Source organism: Melampsora larici-populina (genome assembly GCF_000204055.1).
Source record: "Melampsora larici-populina 98AG31 unplaced genomic scaffold MELLAscaffold_81, whole genome shotgun sequence".
Lineage (NCBI taxonomy): Eukaryota > Fungi > Basidiomycota > Pucciniomycetes > Pucciniales > Melampsoraceae > Melampsora > Melampsora laricis-populina.
The window spans coordinates 294,030-315,751 of NW_006768845.1; the positions used below are offsets into that span (position 1 = coordinate 294,030).

The following is a 21,722-nucleotide window of genomic DNA, read 5'->3' on the forward strand; positions in this document are numbered from 1 at the left end:
ACACTTTTCTTTGTGATACCATACACCAGGGGTTATCATAAATCATCTGTTTGGCAAGTAGGGGCTCAGTTAATCAAAACATGGTGCGTAAATTACTGGTCTCTCAGATATGTATGTACATGAGATACTTCTGGAAAAGAGATTCAAGGAACAAAGAAGGAGAGAGTAAAGAGGAAGGAGAAAGAAACAAAAGAAACATCTGCGTTGGTCTTCAAAGGACAATTTATGTATAGCACACAATGTATGTCGAAATGAGAAGCCGGCATCTAAGCTATGAAGCGTGAGAACGACTGTACGGAGCAAGCTGTTCAAAGAATAAAACACCATCATGGGCAAGGAACGACAACATTTATCTGCAAGAGACAGGGTATCCGGTTTTGAAGGATCAAGACATGTGTCTAGTTTTCATTAATTTTGAGGTGTACATTGGTCACATTCTAAATGCCATGTGCAACATCGTCAGGTCCGATCCATGAAAAGCAGAAATAAGTAACAAGTTGAGACCACAAATGAGTTGGAGGTAAACTTACGCTGGTTAAGATGCCGGGCAGTGCAACGGTAGACGTCCCGGGCTGCTGGGTTCCCTTTGAAGCAAACTTTTGTTCAAAAAATACAGTAAGTAGAGTTCAACATTTTCAAAAGGTCAGTAGGCAGCTCAAATTATCTAGAACCGAAGTGGACAGTCCAAGTCTTTTTGCCTGAGGATATAAGATGAAAATTGACTCAACAGTAAGGTCTACCTGGAGAGCTATCCGCATTCGTGTCCGTCCCCGCGTCGCAATCCAATGATCCATTTGTAGTCAATGGATGGGGGCCAATACAGCCGCTAGCAGCTGTGAGATGATTCAACGAAAGAAGAGGTCAGCAGTCAGTCGGTCATACATTGATTCAAGACGAGAAATTTGTTTCGCACAAGGTGATTTCCCATCCCCCCTTTTGCACACCTTACACAGATAAGTGTGCTTGATGTTGTCAGAATCTATTGTACCACACTCTTTTGGTAGTAAATTGTTTTCGAACGGAAGGTATATACATGTTTGCGTCAGTTAACCATATCCCTGAAGATGATAGAAATGGTTTCGAAGAAGTGAAAAACCACAGGCTGCGGGGAAATTTTAGACTGACTATTTTGATTTTGATTAGCACTCGATGGTAATTCCCAGACCCGGTTGCATTCTATAGCGTCTGCAAAGATGTGAGAACCGAGATTTCCTGCGAGAAGAAACACGAGCGCAAGGAAAAAAATAGGGTTCGTTTGTGTGCAAAACATATTGAAATTTGAAATGTTTTTGGTGATATTGACAGTGGAAAAATAGAAACTCTTGATGAAGGGAAGGCAAGTTCAGATATAGGAAATGGAGGATATGCGTTATGCCTGTCTGACAAAAGCAGGTTTATATGCCAGTCACACATAAAAAAGATATCAGCCAGTTGCGGAAACATAGATACCTCTGGGTCCAAATTCCTGTTGACATAACCCTTGCACCCTGTTACGGAGTTCCTGGCAAACTTAACTGGTCCCTGGGTTCAATGAGGACGCTGCGAAGGCTACCCAGAATGCGGCGAGTACACCGTGGGGAAACTTTTGACGATGAGCACGTACATGGCGTTTCAATGTGGCCCTCACTAAGCTTATGGCGCGGCGAACGCGCTCGTGAGGGGAGAAGCTTGCCCTCACCCAAATCTGCCATGTACCCACGACGCAGGCGCAAGATCGCGGCGGCGTAACATGACTACAACCTACACATGAGATGAATGCCTGTCTTCCAATCTCATGCGCATGGTACGGATAGCATGTCTGAAGCCACTTGTTTTAACCAGAGAGGACAGCCAGCTTTTGACGACCAATATACGGACGAAATCACGAAGACTCGAGACAAATTGCTTGCAAAGTAGATTGCATCATGTACAAGACACTGGCAGGAAGGCTCATACCATGTCATTCTCAGATTGCATGAGTCTTTCCATTACACCTCTATGCCCTTTTGATTTCTGTCTATGCTTTGGACTACCGGGGCATTGCAGTGTGTCAGGGAGCTTTTGGTGTGATGGGATTCTTGGTAGCTCTTGTTGACTAAAACTCCAGGGTTACGTTATGTCAGTGCGAAATCTGAAAAAAGGTTGTGATATCTTGGGTTTGGATTCCCCTTTCTCCTCGATCAAACTTCGATTCAAGAATTCCAATTCAAGAAATGTCAACTTCAGCCGTAAACTTGAGGGAACCATTAATCACCTCAGCTGTTTCGTTTCTTCAAGATCCAAATGTAGCTTCATCATCACTTGCCAAACGATTAGCATTTTTAGAATCAAAAGGTTTAACCGAATTCGAAAGAGATGAAGCTATTCGTAGAGTATCGAGTTTGAACCATTCATCAACTTTTAATCGCTCAAGAGGTAATCAAGGTTATGATTTTGATCATCGGCTTCAACAACAAGTTGGTCGGGATTGGAGGGATTGGTTTATTATGTCAGTGATTGGAGGTGGGATTGGATATATAGCTATCAGCTTATTCAAGGTGATGTTTACATTTCAATTTCTCAAGTTTTTCTCTCATAACATTGACTAACGTTTTTGTTCTTGATCATTTAGAAATTCATCATACCAGCTCTTGAACCTCCAACTCAAACAGAACTGGATGAAGCTAAATCACGCTTAGAAGCAAAATTTGATGAGATCTCAAAAACATTGAATTCAATTGAATCGGATACAAATCTAATCAAGGAAGAATTTAAAGAACAAGATCAAAGATTAAATCAATCGATTGAGACAGTAGAAATGACTGTTAAAGATTGTATACAAAGTGAAAAGAAGAGAGATGAAGAGATTCAAGCTATCGAAGAAGAAGTTAAGCAATTGAAAAAAACGATCACTCTTGTAAGTCTTCAATACCTCTTCCGATCGATTGATTTGCAGTTTGCCCAGAAATAATTGACATCTCAACTATTTGTTGGGCTTGTATAGATGTTGGAAAACAATAAAGAGTCCCAAACTTCAATGATATTAGAACTTCAAACTGAATTGAGATCACTTAAATCTTTACTCGGATCTCGTGCTCCACAGGCCAGCACAACGCCTACAACTACACCCAATCGATTTGGCCCATTTAGACCTCCAGGTATTCCAGCATGGCAATTATCAACTACAACTTCCAGTTTAGATTCAACAGTTTTACCCCCCAATATTTCAAATCAAACTAATCATCAGCATTCCTCGCCAAATGTGCCGAATTTGGAAAATGAAGATGGATCGAAGTCTTTGGATCTTAAAACAAATGGGAATGGTGTCTTGAAATCTAGTGTACCTTTTGATGAAGATGATGATCAACCACTTGATCAATCACAAAAGCCCAATCTCAATAATTCAAATCAAGATAACGTTCAGGTGGAGAAGAGTGATGATTTGATGTCTTGATGATCTCCAGAATCAAAAGTCGCAATTGTTTTTTTTTGTTAAAGTAGTCCAATAGTTATTGTTTCGTGTTATCCGATATACATCATAAAACAAGGCAAATCAGGTTGATTGTACCAATATCAAATTATTAAACAAGATAAGTATTTTTTCTAAGCTTTTTGAAATGAAAGATATCAGATGAATTGGCACAGAAAGAAAACTGTAGTCTAGAGCTCTGTCTGGCATCTATAGAATGACCTGGGGAGTAATATGTCAAATAGTTTTTTGTAAAGAGGTTTTTGAATGCATGGAGTTTGGTGGCCTGTGTTTCATGCATCCTTGGCACTGCAATAATAATATATTTTGCCATGGTGAAAAATAATTGTATTTATGGAAAAATGATTGATAAAAAAATGTTTCTGCAGTTGAGGGCTCATTTTTGGCCCAACATTCTCAAAAAGGATATGGTGAGAAACATAATTTTGTCCTGGAATGTTTTTTTGGAGTTCCTGAAAGGATTTCACTTATTAAACTTAACTAAGTCCCTTGCCAAAGGCCTGGGGCTTCAGCAAGGGACTTACCACGGCAAACGGATTGCTCACATGAGAAGTAGCCTGTATTGGCTCAAAAATCTTGACAGCAGCTTATTGTTTTTTGAGGCAATCAACCTTCCTCAGTGCAAAAGGAAAGGAGTATGGCAAAGAGCCTCTACATACACTGGAACTTCAATCTTACTTGTATCAGTACGTCTCCTTTCAGCTGATAGACTAGTGGTCATTCTCACCAATTTTTGACAAATACAGGCTTTGAGTGCTCCCACTGTGTAGAAAATTGTGAGACAGACTCATCTAGTACATGAGCCAAAAGCAGGAGCTCCAGACAAGATTTGGAGGAACTTGAAATTGGATCATATGTAATGAATGATTGGCGTCTTCCTTTTACTTTGCTTCAAGTCCTGGTTATTTAGAAACAAAACAAGAATTTTGAAGTAGTGTTTTTTGAGCCAATAGAGGCTACTTCTCATGAAAGAAATCTGTTTTTTGTGGGTCCCTTGCTGAAGCCACAGGCCTTTTTCAAGGGACTTAGTTAAGTTTGTTTATTAATCAGCAACTCCGCAAGCAATTTCTAATACTTGTTCTTTTTTTTTGAAAGCTCACAGGAGTTCAAAAAAATCTGGAAAGATCTGGGAAGCTCAGAGATGCCCTTTGTGATGTGTAGAGAATTTTTAATTTTTTGGTTCCTTTGGCATGGATAGATGGAAGATATAACATCACAAGTTGCTCTCTGCTTGCCTCATGAATTGCAAATGGATTTTGGGTCACAAATGTATCAAAATCCAACAGATTGTCTCTAAAACACTTCCAGATAATAGGGGGTTTCAAGTCAATAAGTTTACGATATTTTACAGTCCAGCAAGTTGTCCGGTGTTGCAAAATATACCTTACATTTAAAAAAATCAGGACACCTGAAAGGTATCCCAAATACTGCTGACCATATATTTGCAGAAAAAAAACACTATAAAATTTAAAAAACTCGTTATTTTTTTAAAAAATTCCACAAATATTTTCTGACTTGAAACCCCCTAATGTCTTATCCTCCATTGTGTTGCATAGTCTTTTTGGGTGGATTTGGAGCCTTGAAAATGTTAGAAGCTTCTATATAGTCTTAACAAACAGGCATTTACCTGCTGAGCCAGAAAAATTCCCCAAAAAAATGTTTGACAAAGGGGGAATTTGTCAGAGTTTAGGTATTCTATCTCATAATGTAGTTTATGTAACAATAAATTATGATTCACACCCTAAACACTTGTTCTAATTCCCATTTCACATTTCACAAGTTTAGATGTTTTGTTTCTTTATCATTACACAAATATTTAACCATTTCCAGCCTAATGTAAACCTGTGTACCAGTTGTTTTATTTCATATTTGAACTACTGACAGAGCGTCTCTATAGGGTCTCTCTTCATTTAAGACTTTCTTACCCAATCTTGGGTGAAGGTGAGTACTTGAGGTCTTGTGGGTTCTGTGGAGTTTGATTCAAAGTTTGGTCAGAATCATACTGATCCCTGCTAGGACCCAGGAATTCTCCTGTAGAGGTTGGTGTCAAAACCCAATTTTGGGTTTTTGGGCTCTATACTACACACCAGTGCTCAGCCCAAGTTCCAAAGCACCTCAAGAGATGCATATGGGTGAGGGCTATCCAAAAATACGGGTCAGAGCCGCACTGCTGTGCTCACTGAGGTGTAGATTGCAAAGGCACAATTTTGTTTTTGGCTTGCAAAGCCCAATTCCAATGTTCAATTTCTGACTGTTAGATTTGAATATCTCAGCATAAAGAGGTGCCACAGGGTTGAAAGTATGTTCATTTGAAATCTCTTGTCTAGGCGTATGTGTCAAATACTGTTGCTTTTATAGAAGTGTAGGGGAGTGTGTCTACATATCACTCAAAAACTTTGGAAAATCAATGTCAGGATTTTTGACACCAACCTCTACAGAAGCATTCCTGGGTCCTTCCCTGCTCTGGCAGGTGAGTACTTGAGATTTTGTGGGATTTGTAGAGTTTGATCCAAAGTTTAGTCTGGATCATAATTATCCCTGCTCTGACAGGTTCACCTGATTGTAAGAAAATTGTCCTTCACTTCTCATATTTTTTTGGATTTTTCTTTCCACTTTTGGAGGCTAAATTCAGTGAGAAAATTTTGCATTTGTATGAATTATGACTGGAAAAGCTTGAGAATTACCAAATTGAGTGCTTGTGTTTATCTACATCAGCCAAAATCTCCCAACAAGAGGAGCATAACTCAATTTGACTGACCTGAATTTTTCAGATTTTATGGACCGATATCAAGCATGCCATAACAATTCCTAGTTTCAATCATTTTTCACTATGGAAAAATACATTATCTTCAGAGTGTGGGGAATTCTTGCATCAAAGGGCATAGAGCCTGCATATATTCAAAAAATTGACAGGTGTTCTCCTCACATTAGGATCTAGGGTGGAATCAAATAAGTAAGAGATATAGTTTCAATCTGACATCTTCCCAGTTTTCCTCTGTCTAACATCTCTTCTGGGATCAAATTGTTCATTTTCCTCAAGTTTTTTCTTGGAAAGTTCCAACCATCTTGAAAAGTATCACCGGTTTTATCGGCTTTTTTAGGATGTACAGGGTTTAAAGCCTTCAAGGCTCCAAAAGAAGGCGGAGTTATGCATAAGCATAATTTACAAGCTACTGTAGTCATGTCTTGCATCTTTATATTGTTGAAGGATGATGCAACTAACTCAGGTCCAAGTTCTTGGCAGAGCTTATCAAATCACCTATCAATTTGAATTTTCAAGGACAACCCTTCAAACTTGGATGACCCTGGCCTCAGAGCAATTTCTAAGACATTGATTGAATTGTCCACCTATTGCTCCTTCATCTGATCACACACAGGATTTGACTCCACCAATTAGTGCTTCCAGTTGTTCATCTCTGTATCATCAACTACCAATCTGATGCAGATTAAAGTTCCACCAGAAATTCCAGACCCACCAATATCCATTGTTGATTTTTCACATGCTCTTGTATTACATTCAGCTCAAGACAATCAAGCATTAGTACAACTATCACCTCCTCTACCACCTGTTCTGGCCAAGGATTCTTGGGATTGGCAACCAGGCACACTTCTGGTGCCCAACAATATCTCCAGTGTGATTGATCCAGAAGATATTTTACCACCTGAATCAAAATGCTGCCATACTCATGCATCTCACCAACAGAATTGTATTACTTGAAAAAAGAAGGCCTGATCTGTGGGTAATTCAATGACTCCCAAACAGCTCAATTCCCAAATGCAAATCATCACTCCTGATCTCATTCTGACTCAATTAAATTCACTCAGAATCACTGGAACAGTGAAATAAGTTGATATTGATCCTAAAACCCACCTTCAAGCTCTAAAATCCGACAAAAAAATTGATTGGTGTAAAGCTATTGATAATGAGCTGGAAAAAATGGATTGGAGGAAGGTTTGAGATGTGGTGGAGCTACCACCAGGTAATAAAACAATTGGTACAGCTTGAATTTTTAAAAAGAAAATGGGGGGAGATGGTGAATTGATTAACTTTAAAGCTTGCTTGTGTGTACAGGGCTTTTTGCAGGAGTATGGTGAAGATTATAAGGAAAGCTTTGCCACAACCAGCAAATCGGAAAATTTAAGGACTGTTAATAGAATGGCAGCAGTAGATGATCTTGAAGTACATCAAATGGATGTGGTAGCAGCCTTTTTGGATGGTTCACCAGAAGATACTATCTATGTGAAAATACTTGAAGGCTTACTTGTTGAACAAGATACTTCAACATCAGTATTGAAATTGAATTTGGTGTTGTACAGATTAAAAAAGCACCCAAGGTGTGGACTACTCACTTATCAAATAAGCTAGAGATTAAACAAGAAGATATACCTCTTTCAAATTTAGACAAGCAAGGTGCTATATTGGTATCAAGGAATGATTTTTTCAATCAAGAACACGCCATGTAGATATAAAATATCATTGGTTAAGGGAACTGGAAGCAAGTGAACAACTCAAAGTAACGTATGTTCCAACAGATGACATGATTGCAGATATTTCAACAAAAGCATTAACACCAGCCAAGCGTAGGAATTTTTGTTTGTTGATGGGATCAGACGATGTAGCAAAGACGGGGGAAACTGAGATTGGTAATCTCAGACACGCTTTATTATCATGCACTTATGTTATTCTTTTGCTTACATCACTTATCTGTAATGACGGAATGATTTTGAGTTCCTATAAAAGGTCCTTCACATCTATCATTGCACCTCTTTCTTTTTTTCAAACTCAAATTTATTTTTACAATCTTTGTCTTTTCTCAAATTTCCATTTCTCTTCGATCAAGTGTGTCAGCCTTTATACAAAAGCTGATAACCTGAACAACACAGGTTATCTTTTTCAATCTGTGAACTCAAAGGTTGTTGACATACTCAAGGATCGGATCTCTGGGGAGGATACCGCAGGCCAACCAAATGTAGCAGGGCGTATGTTGGCGCGTCTGATGGCGCTCAATGACAAGACAAAGGCTTCTCAAAATGCCGAGATTTTGCCAGTCGGGACGATCAGACGAGTCATGACGATCAAAGTCATGATCGAGGTTGAATACCATGGCTCCAAAGCGACTTCCTCGACCTTCATCCGCGCTGCATGCACCTTTTCCAAGACATTCGTCGTGAGCTTGATGGTGATTTATGAGGCTGTCAATTGTGAATGGTGCACGAGTGATGAAGGAGTTGATCCTGAAAAGAAGTGATGTGGTAAAGAAGTAGAATCCACTTTGCCTGTTGAATTTGGGCCAGCTTTGACAATGAAGCGATCTCAGATTGTTCAGTTTGTCCTCACTGTCACATAGCAGGTTTCCGATCATCGCATGTGTTTGTGTTCGTCTGAACGTTTTTTATCTATTCCAGTTGATTTACCCGCCCGCGCGGACGTCATGATGAGCTTGATGAGCAAACGGTTCTCGTATGCTTGGTTTTCATTTTTTCTTTCGCGTGATGCAAACTGGGGATACGTTATAAATCCATATGTTCGACACTCTTTATATCGTTGTCATATGTGAACTCTTGTTTGAAGTTTGTTGTCGACTTTTCTCTTTTTGTTCAACTAGTCTTCTTGTTGTTATACGATCATCAGCTTTTTCTTTGGTTGAAGAATGGTAAATAGCTTATAGGAAAAGTCTCGGGGGAAATCCCGTATTCGCAAACCACGAGGTTTACCTGAACTCTTCACCGGACTCACTTGTTTCCGTCCGAACTTCCTTGTATCGACAAGCTTTGAAACAGGTTGAAACTGTTAACACACATTAACGGTACACAAATATTAAAAAGGGGATATAGATGTGGCAGTCCAACCCTGGACATCACACCAAGCCACGCAGTATAGAAGCGTTACAATTCTCGATCGTCAAAAGAGGGCATACAAAAGTTTGACAAGTACATATGTACCTAAGTTTCAGCATGCCACGACAGCAAAATTAACTCCTGCCTTGAATCCCCTTGGTACTCACCGGTGGGTTGCTCTTAATTTGTGCTTGGTTCCGGAATCCGCAGTGTAGTCTCTTTACTTCGTCGCAGTTTCTACATATTTGTTTCAATCTACCCAACTTATTATTTGGTGGAAACCTTAAATGACAAAAATCCCTCAGAACACAGTGAACTTCCTTGCAGTACTGTATGCTGTATACAATAGAAGGACCAAACGTACAGAGGTCTCACAGCGTCCAAGTGGCAGCTTCCCACCCCCAAAAACGAACAAAAAGGGATATCTCCTAAGCTTAACTGATATCTCCACAGATTTCTCCTGATCTCTCCTTGGCCTCTCCCCGCGGGCCTAATGCTCAAAGATAGCGCTCTCACGAAGTCTCACTGATAGTAACACGCTTTTCTCCGCAATCTTCAACTCCGATGCTCTGGAGGTCTGACTTTACTGTCCATCTCATACGCTGTGTAAACTTTAAAGCAGCAGCGCAAAGCATACCCCTTGAATCTAGAGGCTTGAATTCGCCAACTGTTTCAAACCGTTATTCAACACACCGGTGATTCAACATTGTAGATTTAGACCTTGACGCCTATCTACCCACAATAATATCTGTAAACGCTCAATCCGCTGTATCACCGCAGCATTCCAAACTATTAAATTTGTAATGCGCTTTGAATTTATGTATAATCAAAATCATGTGTACACGTGCTCAATTTCTTTATGCGCTCATCCTTTTTTCATACCGTATCTTATACTTTCATCGTCGAAACTAATATAGATTCTGAAAGGGATTATGCGTGTAAATCTTTTCCAGCCAGGAATTGTTTTGAGCACGTCTCATCATTTGCATATTTATATTCAAATTACCTAAAATTTCACGTTGCACGAATTCAATAAACCGTGGAAACGTGCCACCAAACCTTACTCACTTAACGCATTCAGTATCACGTGGAGGTTATTGTAAGTTACTCCTGCTGCGTTACCCACTCTTGAGAAGGCGTTTTACTCAGGATATTTAAGGACAACTACATTCCTATCATCGCAAGGAAAAGATTGAAAAGCGAGTGGGGGAGAGACATTAGAGTGTTTTTTTACCTCGACCATCGGAATATTTTGTTTAGTGTTCTCGACTTTATTTTTAGATTAGAAATGGATAGCATGTCAAGCGCCGCAATACCATCCGCTCGAACATCCACGGGTAAATCAGACCAGGAAATGATGAACCAAAATGCTATCTCAGATTCGGTGTTAAGCAAAGTAGATTCAAGTATAGCCCAATATGTTGAAGAACCTGTCACCAAAGAAGAAATGGCGAGGATTAGAAGAAAAATTGATATTCATCGTGTGTGATTTGGCTAATAATTTTCTGGGGTTATCCCTTCGATGTCTTAATCAGCTCTCCTACTGACCTGTTTCCTTTTTTCATATACCCTGTGATGCAGTGCTTCCACTGATGATGATCACTTACTTCATTCAATTGTTGAGTCACGTCTCCATCATAAATGCACTCTTGCTACTCCCTTGTACTCTATTAATTAGCTCATCTGTGTTTGCGGTTGATCAAAAAGTCTCGATAAATCTACCATTGGTATGTAAACTCGACTATCAGTTCTCTTTGCTTCTCTGCTTGACTTTGAATTCTTTCAAACAGGAAACGTGGCGATACTAGGATTACAAAAATCTACCCATCTAACGGTCAGTCAATATAATTGGCTTGGGACAATTTTTTTTGGTGAGCTTTTTCACCAGATCCCTATTTCTGGGAATTTCGAAAGTTTTGCTCACTGACCATACATATTACGACGGGCCATACCAACAATCTTGGAATGGATAGTATCTTATCTACTCTTCGAGTATCCACAAAACCTAGCCCTTCAACGTTTTCCAGTAGGAAAATGGATATCCCTCAATGCATTTGCTTGGGCTATATTTGTTGCCTTACAAGCGGTGCGTGAATATTTCATCTATTTTTCCATGGGTAAAGCTACCTTTCCCTTTGAAATCCGGATTCTGTATATTTCATCTTCGTGGGCAAAACTGATAAACATTTGGGAATTTATCCTAATCTGTTGTTGCATGAAACTGATTTTTCTTTCAACACTTATCAATGAAATGATTGATAGAGTTGTAAAAACTTTATCCAATTATTCTTTTGCAGGTTTTTCTTGGGGGCTTGTGAGGGTTGTGCCACAGCGGGTTTTATGATTACCACATCGATGTTAGTCAATTTTTTCTTGTTTCAGAAACACCGATTATTTGTCGCTTGGTAGGGTATGTCGAGATAATGAAGCTTCTTGACCGAACGAATGATTAAAACAGGTTCTATACACACCAGGAGCAAGGTCTAAGGACGGGTTTTTGGTTTTTGATGTCTGTCAGTCGTTTTCTTCAATTTCCAAAGACACATATTTTTAATCAGGTGTGATTTGTGTTGCTCAATTTGTGTTGCATCACATTTTTAGGGTTTGTCGGTGGCCGCCGGAAGCTTCATTAGCTATGGAGTACTTCATATCAAGCCAACAATTGTAATCCTCGTTCTTCTCCAATTCATGTCTTCCGATGCACTTGAATTTTGAAAACTCGGAATAGAGTTTTCAATGGTGCATTGAAGGAACCCAAAACGAAACAATCCTTAAGATATTATAACTGACAGACTTTAAACTTTTTCCTTTTACCAACAGATGGAACCGTGGCAATGGTTCTTTGTCATCATCGGAATTGTAACATTCCTTGTTGCTGTAGCCCTTTATCTTTTCTTTCCTGATTCACCTACCACCGCTTGGTTCTTGACTCCAGAAGAAAGGATCAAGGCTGTATCAAGACTAAGAGTCAATTGCACTGGTGTGAGTAGACTGATTACGCGTTCATCTATGTTTGAGACACGTAGAACTGACACAGAACACGCAAAAAAATTAGATTGAGAATAAGAAATTCAAAAAATACCAAGCAATTGAAGCTTTTAAAGACCCAAAGACTTGGATGTGGTTCACTTATTGTATACTGGCCACTATTCCTAACATCTCTCATCAACAAGCATTGATTGTGAGTAAAGGTTCTCCTCGCAAAATTACTGTATCATTCCTCGAGAAGTGACAAAAGAGGTACAAAACAAGAACGCATAATGATGATATAACCTGATCCTGATCTTATGATTACGATAGATAAAAGCCATCGGTTATGATGTGTTCCAAACCAGTCTCTTAACTTCAGTGATTGGTTTTGTACAAAGCTCAGCTATCCTTCTTGGTGTAGCCTTGGTTCGTTTTTTCAAAGACTCGAGATCAAATGTGGCTGGTGAGTTACTTTGCTCAAAAGCACCTCCTATCTTCTTTTCAATTCAGACAGTCATCTGGTAAATTCATTCTGATCATCAAAACTTCCAATAGTGGCAATGTCGACTGTCAATTTAATCGGAGCGATCTGTTCGATCGCCTTACCCTGGTCGAATCGTGTAGGACTTCTCATAGCTATTTACCTAAACCTCTTCCAATCTGCTGTAAGTGTCACCATTTGTTTCAATACATATCGTATGCTGAGCTGATGTGAGGTTTGGTTGTGTAGGCTTTTGTTATCACCATTGGATGGCTCACTGCGACTACCGCTGGTCATACGAGTAAGTCAACTATCATCATTCTGTTCATTTTTCAAATCGTGTTTCCATATCAAAACGCCAAGTTGAATCTATATTTCGCAATCGTAGAACGCATCACAGTCCAGGCTTTTGTCCTCACCGGTAAGTCTCACATCATATTCACGTCGTATTGTCCTCAGCTACTCTTGATGGTACACTAAGTCAAAACGAAATCTCTTGTGAATGCGTTGGCTTGAATCATACAGGTTACTGTATCGGCAATATCATTGGTCAGTCTTTTTGATCAAACTTATGGTTCAAATACAAGATAATCATTCAAAGATGACTTAAATAAACGTGAACCGATCTTTACAATCTGTGATCTTTGATTCGTTGATTCCAGCACCACAATTATGGCAATCGAAATATAAACCTCGAAACATTGTCCCTTGGTCTATCATCACCTTTTGTTATGTGTTTGGAGCTTTAATCTTAATCTTTATGAGATTTTATTTAAAAAGACAAAACTTCATTAGAGATTCAAAAATAACAAATCAAGTCATAGTCAATAAACAAAAAGAAAATGAGAATGAAAATGAAGATAAATCAGTTAAAGCATTTATGGACTTGACTGATCTCGAAAACTCTGGTAAGCATTTTGGATCCTATATAATTTTTTTTTTCAAAATCTTTAGAAAGCCTGATTTTTAAGAATCAAGAATCTGATTCATTTTTTTTGCATTTTGATTGGTACAAAACTCTTGCACACTTTTAATTCAATCAATAACTCTGCATAATCTACGATAAAAATCCATTACCAAATCAAGATTACAGATATGTTTTATGACCAAGTCCAACCATGCCATAATTCCAAAACATGAATACCCTTTACGAAACATCAACTCATATAAATCTTCATCTCATGTCAATTACATCCACTTCGGTGTAAAGGAAAGTAGTTTTTTTCCACACCTTTTTCTTATCTTGTCTTGACTTTTCTTAAAGATCTCTCTATCATGCAACACATATCCAATCCCATATTTCATTTCTCACTCTTCTTAATCTCTCAGTGTCATACACATCTTGTTTAAATACATACCACTATCTTTCCATTGTACATTCCAAAGTTTTTATAACTTTGAAATTCTTGACTTATGTTGATGATCAATTTATGAAATACAAAGAACTCGTGATGATCTGGTTAATAAATCACTTAAAAACTAAAAACTTCTTAACACATTTCCTCAAACACTTTTTTCCTTCCAATCTATAAAGAATTTCACTCTCAAACAAGTTGGTTGTAATGGAAACATTCTAAAATGCTATTATTTAATATTCCATCAAGATACATCATGCATCTCTTAACTTCTGGACTTGATTCTTCATCCAATTACTTTGATTTTACCATATAAAAATGTTTCAGTACCACACCTTCCCTTCTACAGCCAGACCTATAAATCAAACCTCACTCTATGCCATAATAAGATTTTTAAAAGAAATACAAAAATTTCATTCCAAATTCTCTAATCATATAGTTCTTTTTGACACAGATCAAGTGATCACCCATTTATTATTATCAATTTTGTTCCACACAAATCCAACCCAAACCCTCAAACACCAACCCAATTGAGAGCACCGAAGAACCCGGGGAAATGTTCTGAGAATCGGCTGAGAATCTCAGCATGATAATCTCACTGAGAACACCATCATACAGCACACAGTATTAACATCGTGTAAGCATATTACACGTTACATGGAAATTACACCTCACAGTCAGAAACCATAAGCTAAATGTTTTCTGACCAAAGTCAGAAAACATAAGCGGGGGTATACCTGATCCATGTCACAGGGTCGTCCAGATATTCCGACCCCTTGTTTCAAGCAAAAATTTTGCTCAGCATTTTTTTTGTCGCGTCTTCCACCCACCACACCATGTCTTCGCCATCGCCCTCCAAACGCAACACTCCCCCATCCAAACTATTTTTGGCCAACACACACACCGGCCAACACACCGCTTTGACACACCAAGCACCAGAAACCGCATCGAGACAGCATGGTCGTGCCCACTTTAATCGCCAAACACTACCGCATGGTCAATCCTGGCGGACCCCTGCCACTACCCACACTTCGTGGGAACGTTGGCCTCCATTGTCCCGTGTGTTCGACCCCGATGGTGTACAAAACCGCGAAGGTCGATGCTTGGCTCATTGGGGCAAGTTTTCAAGAAGTCAATCAGCCTAAACGAAGATTACTAACGTAGCCTCTTTCTCGTATTCTCGTACAACAACAGTGCCCAACCCCGCAAAACGATCACAATTGGAAAACCTGGCGCTGCGACCAGCTGAATCACGAGCTCGCCCTGATTAATCTAGGCGCACCGAGGCCTATAGTCTCATCGCCATCCTACTGGGGTCCCCGTGTCTCTCCCCATGGCCAACTCCTTGATCAATTACCAACGACGACCACATCTAGCCATTGGTACCACCCGTTCTTGAATCGACCACAAGTCTCTACCACCAACGGGCGCCTCCCTAGGGCAAAACCCAGTCTTGTCTGTAAACGACCTCTTGAGGGTATCAAATCACAAAATCATAAGACTGGCGCAAACAAGAAATGCCCGTCCCAGTATTGCCGCGGAGTAAGTACCATCTCACCATAAAAAGCATGGTTGGTTTAGCATATTGACTCACTCACTTGGGATCACTTTCACCCTAATTGATGTCTCACGTAGTGCTGTACACATTACGGCTCACCTAACTGTCCCATCCATCCTCGACCATCTTCGATGGCCACACCTCAGCAACAGCAACCCCCCGATAGCGATGCCGATTTCTTACAACTGGGTATTTCCAACGGGGTGAGTGGCCCCGGTCTGGCTACTCCCCGAGGAGCCAGACAACCAGCCTCGCAATCCAGGCCTCACCAATGGGCACAAGCTGCAAACTCACTGGGCCGGCGTGTACCGCTGGATACCATGGTGATGCTTCAGAAACACCAAGCCGAAAGTGACCAAGCCTCGACCCGCCAGGCATCCAGCCTTATTGACGAAACTAAACTGGTCACAATTAACCTGTGGGTCAATGTAAGTCCTTTGTCATTTGTCATTCCGCGCTCAGAAGCCTTGATTGACCTGACTTCCACACTTAATTGTCGCTCGCTCAAGGCTGTAGCAGCCCAGCCCATCATGGCCTTATTTCCGATGTGGCCAAAAGCTGCTTTTGATGAAAGTCAGCTTTTGCTGGCTGCAATCCAGAAGGCAGTTGGCCCTGAGTGGAATCGTGCGCTGATGTTTTGGGACGTCAAAATCGGCGGATGGGTCAGTGACTTTCTTTTGGGTAGTACACATCGTTAACTGATCGAATTTACGTCACTCCTGGTTCGCAGGTAGCCACACTAGTCAATTACCCACATCGTTTCCCAGTGGGCCAACGCACAATCGTTGCACGGTTACCCACAGTCGAACTTCCTTCTTCAGCGATCTTGCTTTTGAAGCAAGTGTTGCCACCAACACCTTCACCAACCAGACGCCCCGACACTGATGCTTTTCGCTCGGCAAAAGAACTCCCCCCCATTGTCGACATGCCCTCTTCACCGACGGAAGGGGTTCCCAGCCTTTCGACCAGCCAAGCCTCGCTAGTGACACCAAATCCAACGTCTACCACTGAAGTCACCCCGGATGAAATCAGCACGACCGGGGTGACCACGTCCAAATCAACATTGCCACCTGCGCAACTGGCCACCCCGCGGCCTACGCCTATTGTCATTGATCTGACCAAATCACCCAACCATCAGAACTTTGAGCGCAATGACGTTTTCCAGCGCTATGATGAGGTCGATACTAAACCCGTCGTTGGCGATGCGTAAGTTCAAATTATATGTTGCTTGAGTCAACATAAAATAAGTGAGAACGTGTGTGTATTCCCAGACTTACAACGCCAATCACAACCCCACCTACGATGTCATCCGGCCTGAACTTGCAATCAAACACCACGGACGCTGCTGTCGAACCCTCGCAAGCCAGCTCTTCGACGCTCCTACCGGGCTGGCCTTCACCAATCCTAGTTTTGAGCCTGCTTGAGTGGTATTGTGAAACTGCCAATGGCGACCTTAAAAGGAAATGGCTCACCCGTTGGGGTGCTCAATATAGATTCTCAAGTTCTACAATGTACCAATATCGTTTATTTGTCAAAAAAGTGCAATATCATATATTTCACGAGAGGTATGCCAATCAACCACAAGCTATCGTGGCTGAGGCTCGTACATTCTACCAGGACATCTTCAACGAAGTGGCACGAGTTGGAATTCCAGTATGTACTTTCTCTTCCATTCAGTCCTTGTCATGAATACCGATCAAACATTAACCAACCTAATGGTTGTAGCCGCCTGAAAAAAAACAAATACAACCAATTGGCCAAGGATGTATGTATTTCATATCATTCATAGATCCGAACAACATGTGACTAATTAAACACAATGTCATAACCCATGACAATTTCGTCTCAGTGTAGCCTCCTGTTAGCCCTTGCTAACGACAAACGATGTATGTCGTTCATAAGCACTGTGATCCATTGCAGTTCATTGTTACGCTGCCTTCAAATCAGCAATGACTGAATTGACTTTTATGTTCCTTTCAACCTTTCGTTCGGGAGTTCAGTAGCTAATATCTGTACACCTCTTTAGTTCTATTTGTAATCTTTTGTCATAAATCTGTGATAAGTCACACATAGTGCCTTTCAGTTCCATCATCCACACATGCCAGTGATATGATACTTCAGCCAGAGAGATATTATGGCAATGTCCATCTGCCACGCGATGGACATTGCATTACCATTTGCCTATCAATGCCGTGGCGCGTTGCCATACACTTCAGTGATGGTGGTTCCACCCAGCATCGCTTACACTCCCAGCAAAAGGTAATTTTCCCAAGGAAAAAATGATTACATTTAATGCATTTTTAATCAAAAATGCTCATTTAATGCTGCATAATGCTGATTTAATGCTGATTTAATGCTGATCAAATGCATTTTCAATCATTTTTTGCTCTAAATGTATTCATGTTTTCCTTGGGAAAATTACTTTATGCTGGTAGTGTTAACCCTGCTGAACCCAAACCAGGCAGGCAGTAAAGAAGCCGCGGTAATAACCCTTGGCCTTGTACACACAGGGGCCGCGCTGGGCTTCTGCAACCCATCAAAATCAGCACAGTTATGTCAAAACGACTGCGATACGCCGCGCTGATGTTGGATGAGAACTCTGCCACTTACACTTACCTACCACAAAGCACTACAAAAGGCCCATCATGGTCCGTCAACCAGGTGAAAATGTCCTTTCTCATCCTCTCATCTCATTATCCTCTTTTTCTTTGTTTGATTACCTGCCTGATACCATAACTTTGTATTTGCCTGGAGTCGAGTGAGTATATTTGTCAAATCTAACAAACACCTGTCACCATGTATCCCTATAATCGCGGCGTTTCCGAGCGTTACCAAAGGCTCCTTAACCGTACGTACTAACCAGTTGTTATGGTGCATGCTGGAACTGATCTGAACCACATCATCACCAGGACGGTTTCTGTCAGCCTCAAAATATATTACTCCAACACCCCTCTTACCTCATGGTGCGTTCATTTCCTCCCACTACTCTTAGTCTGGAATTTCCACACCACACTTACTTTTGGTGGACTCATAAGTCCCAGACCCACGCCCCAAGGCCACAGCAATCACCCGCGAAAATCTTGGCAAAGGCAAGCTTCCTTGGGAAACACTTGCCGCAGACGCAGACGCAGACTCGCTTGTTCTTTCGATCTCCCACGAGGGGAAAAGCCATTATGTTTGTAAACCTCATTCCGCAAAGGTCATCATCGATTTTTCACATGAAGTTCCCAATTCCTATTGGGACTTCAGGGCAACTTACCCAGCGGTGATTCAACGGCCCAACAAGGAAGAGGTGCGAGTGCAAGTGCGCTCGTACCACTTGATTGATTCTCCCGACATGTACCAATGTATCAGCCAACAATCTTACTATACGGCAGTCATGCTCGACCTCTTCAAGAACAAGATGACAAGCTTTTCAAGTAAACTCACTGTTCCAGAGCTTCGCATGATACCCACAGTTTGGGTCAGAGTCATTTTCCTTGCCAGTAATCATGCTGTATACTAATTGATGACTCATTGATGACTGCTTATTGGCGATACTTTGCTCTACAGATGAGCGAGAATCATGTCCTGGTGCAAGGTGATAGATCATTCACCTTGCAAGAAGAGATTTCCCATGATTCTCTGACAACCACTTCAGATATCGATTACTTACCTCCACAACATGAAGGGAACAACACCCTTGTAGACTTTCTATACGCGTTTACCCACTTTAACTATGAGCATCACAAGGGAACTGCTGTCATTCATGGATTTCGTGCAAGTGGAAATGTCATCTTTGAGTGTGTAATGGTCGATAAGAAGTCAGTCATTGTGTTACAAATGATTCACCCGGAAGATTGCTCACCCTGAGTTACTTCGCAGATTCCCCTGGTGGGCGGAGTGCAGCCCAACCAGAATCAGTGATTTTGAATCCGAACACGATTGCCGAAGCCTTTGTACTCGTCTGGGTTTACGTCCCGTTTCATCTGGTGGTGGATTGCCCCACAACGTGAAATGAAGCACAATGAGGCAGTTTATCGCATGAAGATGGTCATCTAGTGTGGCCCCACCTGTAAATAGTGTTCCATATGCCAAGCAAAGGTTGTGCTTTCTCCTTCTGCTGACATCTGTAAAATGAATGGTATATCCTACATACGTGTACATCAACACTCTGTAGAATGTCAATGGCCATCCACATTGATTTATGTGATGCCTAATACTATGCTTCATATATACCTTTGGTCTGAATGTTTGTAAAGCATTTAATGTCTCTCACTCACTCATTGAGAATGTGTTTTTCCATATCAATGTGTGAAGCGGTGAGCAACAACATTCAAAAAACTTGGTACCTTGAGAATAAAGGGTACCACCAGGTGGTCAAATCACATCAATGACACATATGTTTTCTTTTCATCAGCTTTCTGATGATGTTTTATTTCAATGAAAGTGTATATAAATGATGTTACTTTTGCTGATTAATCACTTTAGTACTTATTGTATGCATCAAAGACTAACCACTTGCTTATTTGGACCATGTACACATGGTCCAAATAACCTTTGCTGAGGTAATTGGCAACTTACTATAATTAATCTAACATATAATAATGCTTTTGCCAACCAGAATATTACGGCCCAGTTCTTTGGACAAACCAAGCATTAAAGATGAAGTGTCATTCCTCTTGTCCTCCGGTGGAATTAGAAACCAGCAAAAGAGAGCCAGTGGAATAAGAGTGAAGTCCAGAGTAAAGTAATGGGTTTCATTTGTTTATATTAGGTCATATTGGAATGATTCTAATGGGTTCCAACACCAAAATTGATTTTTATGTATACTGCAGTGTGATGATGTTATCATATGTTATCATCAATAACATCATCAATGAGATAATGATACATTTTAGCCAGATGTTGCAATCATCTTATTCTTATTCCTCATCATTGAATGCCATAATACATCATGGCATTCATGCTCACATTTGTTTGAGTTCTCTCATTGAAGAGATCTGGTGTACAATGACAGTGCGCTTGCGGTAGGCATGTGGAAGTGAGACTCAATGCTAAGAAACCATTGAAGAATCATTACATTAAGATACACCACATTGCATTTAGCATCTTACATTTGGGAAGACCACACCCATGATATCATTGGAATATTGCAAATTCTCCCGCGTGGGAACAGATTAACATCAAGCATATATATTGGTGTTGTTGATTGTCTTCCTTCCTATATTGTGATTTTTGATGAGGCATTATGGTAATGATAGTGTATTTTATGAGACCTCAGCCCTTTGCTAGTGTGTACAGCAAAGCTCTATTTGAAATAATGTAACCATTGGACTTGTATATATATTGATATCATTGGAACATTGCAAATGCTCCTGCGTGGGGACAGCATGTGGGATCAGCAGGGTTAATTAACATCAAGCATATCAAGCATATATATTGGTGTTGTTGATGGTCTTCCTTCCTACATGGTGTTTCATTTGGAGGCATTGCGGTAATGATAGTGCATTTTATGAGTCCTCAGCCCTGTGCTATCTTTGATTCTAATTGGTTTCACTTCTTCGTTCAAAAAAATATTGTAACTATCTTCAATAAATTAAGTTTGGCAAAAGCGTGGTTGCAAAATCCCCAATACACACCAGCATGAAACAAGGCCACATGCAGGGATTGAACCCAGGTACCACAGGTATACTAGTCGACAGTATAGCACGAGTGCTGGCCGTACACACCAGTATACAGACCATGGCCACACCCAGGAATTGAACCCAGGCACCATGGGTATACCGGTCGACAGTATGGCATGAGTGCTTGCCGTACACACCAGTATACATCAGTCAAGAGCATATACCACTACACCATGACACATTAAAATTACCTGGCCACGTGATTTTGTTTGGTCAAATCACATCAATGACACACATTTTTTTTTTTCATTAGCTTTCTGATGATGTTTTATTTCATCACCTGTCTGTATGAAAGTGTATATAAATGATGTTACTTTTGCTGATTAATCACTTTGTATGCATCAAGGACTAACCACTTGCTTATTTGGACCATGTACACATGGTCCAAATAACCTTTGCTGAGGTA

General features: G+C 40.5%; 6 protein-coding genes across 6 annotated transcripts; 5 read left to right on the plus strand and 1 right to left on the minus strand.

Annotated features, from left to right (window-relative positions):
• Positions 1–408: 408 nt before the first annotated feature.
• MELLADRAFT_123898 (uncharacterized protein) lies at positions 409–1,270 on the minus strand (the record flags this gene model as incomplete). The annotated part of the gene is made up of 5 exons (XM_007417965.1): positions 409–437; positions 531–596; positions 729–833; positions 914–994; positions 1,126–1,270. 5 exons carry the CDS (start codon positions 1,268–1,270, stop codon positions 409–411), a joined length of 426 nt encoding a protein of 141 aa, XP_007418027.1.
• An 881-nt stretch (positions 1,271–2,151) lies between these two features.
• Positions 2,152–3,603, plus strand: MELLADRAFT_50920 (uncharacterized protein; the record flags this gene model as incomplete). Its single annotated transcript, XM_007417920.1, has 3 exons — positions 2,152–2,516; positions 2,591–2,875; positions 2,963–3,603. The coding sequence occupies 3 exons, from the start codon at positions 2,193–2,195 to the stop codon at positions 3,410–3,412; spliced, it is 1,059 nt and encodes a 352-aa protein (XP_007417982.1).
• A 6,901-nt stretch (positions 3,604–10,504) lies between these two features.
• On the plus strand, positions 10,505–14,218 carry MELLADRAFT_45958 (uncharacterized protein; the record flags this gene model as incomplete). The annotated part of the gene is made up of 17 exons (XM_007417914.1): positions 10,505–10,767; positions 10,868–10,904; positions 10,994–11,013; positions 11,077–11,157; positions 11,260–11,372; positions 11,549–11,643; positions 11,745–11,799; positions 11,888–11,950; positions 12,107–12,268; positions 12,342–12,467; positions 12,587–12,719; positions 12,812–12,921; positions 12,987–13,038; positions 13,126–13,158; positions 13,263–13,286; positions 13,400–13,645; positions 13,824–14,218. 17 exons carry the CDS (start codon positions 10,575–10,577, stop codon positions 13,841–13,843), a joined length of 1,563 nt encoding a protein of 520 aa, XP_007417976.1.
• A 710-nt stretch (positions 14,219–14,928) lies between these two features.
• On the plus strand, positions 14,929–15,237 carry MELLADRAFT_69124 (uncharacterized protein; the record flags this gene model as incomplete). Its single annotated transcript, XM_007417932.1, has 1 exon — positions 14,929–15,237. One exon carries the CDS (start codon positions 14,929–14,931, stop codon positions 15,235–15,237), a length of 309 nt encoding a protein of 102 aa, XP_007417994.1.
• Positions 15,238–15,781: 544 nt separating this feature from the next.
• On the plus strand, positions 15,782–17,339 carry MELLADRAFT_69125 (uncharacterized protein; the record flags this gene model as incomplete). Its single annotated transcript, XM_007417933.1, has 4 exons — positions 15,782–16,312; positions 16,336–16,856; positions 16,922–17,303; positions 17,328–17,339. 4 exons carry the CDS (start codon positions 15,782–15,784, stop codon positions 17,337–17,339), a joined length of 1,446 nt encoding a protein of 481 aa, XP_007417995.1.
• A 1,107-nt stretch (positions 17,340–18,446) lies between these two features.
• Positions 18,447–19,502, plus strand: MELLADRAFT_69126 (uncharacterized protein; the record flags this gene model as incomplete). The annotated part of the gene is made up of 4 exons (XM_007417934.1): positions 18,447–18,498; positions 18,560–18,613; positions 18,692–19,113; positions 19,203–19,502. The coding sequence occupies 4 exons, from the start codon at positions 18,447–18,449 to the stop codon at positions 19,500–19,502; spliced, it is 828 nt and encodes a 275-aa protein (XP_007417996.1).
• Positions 19,503–21,722: the final 2,220 nt, after the last annotated feature.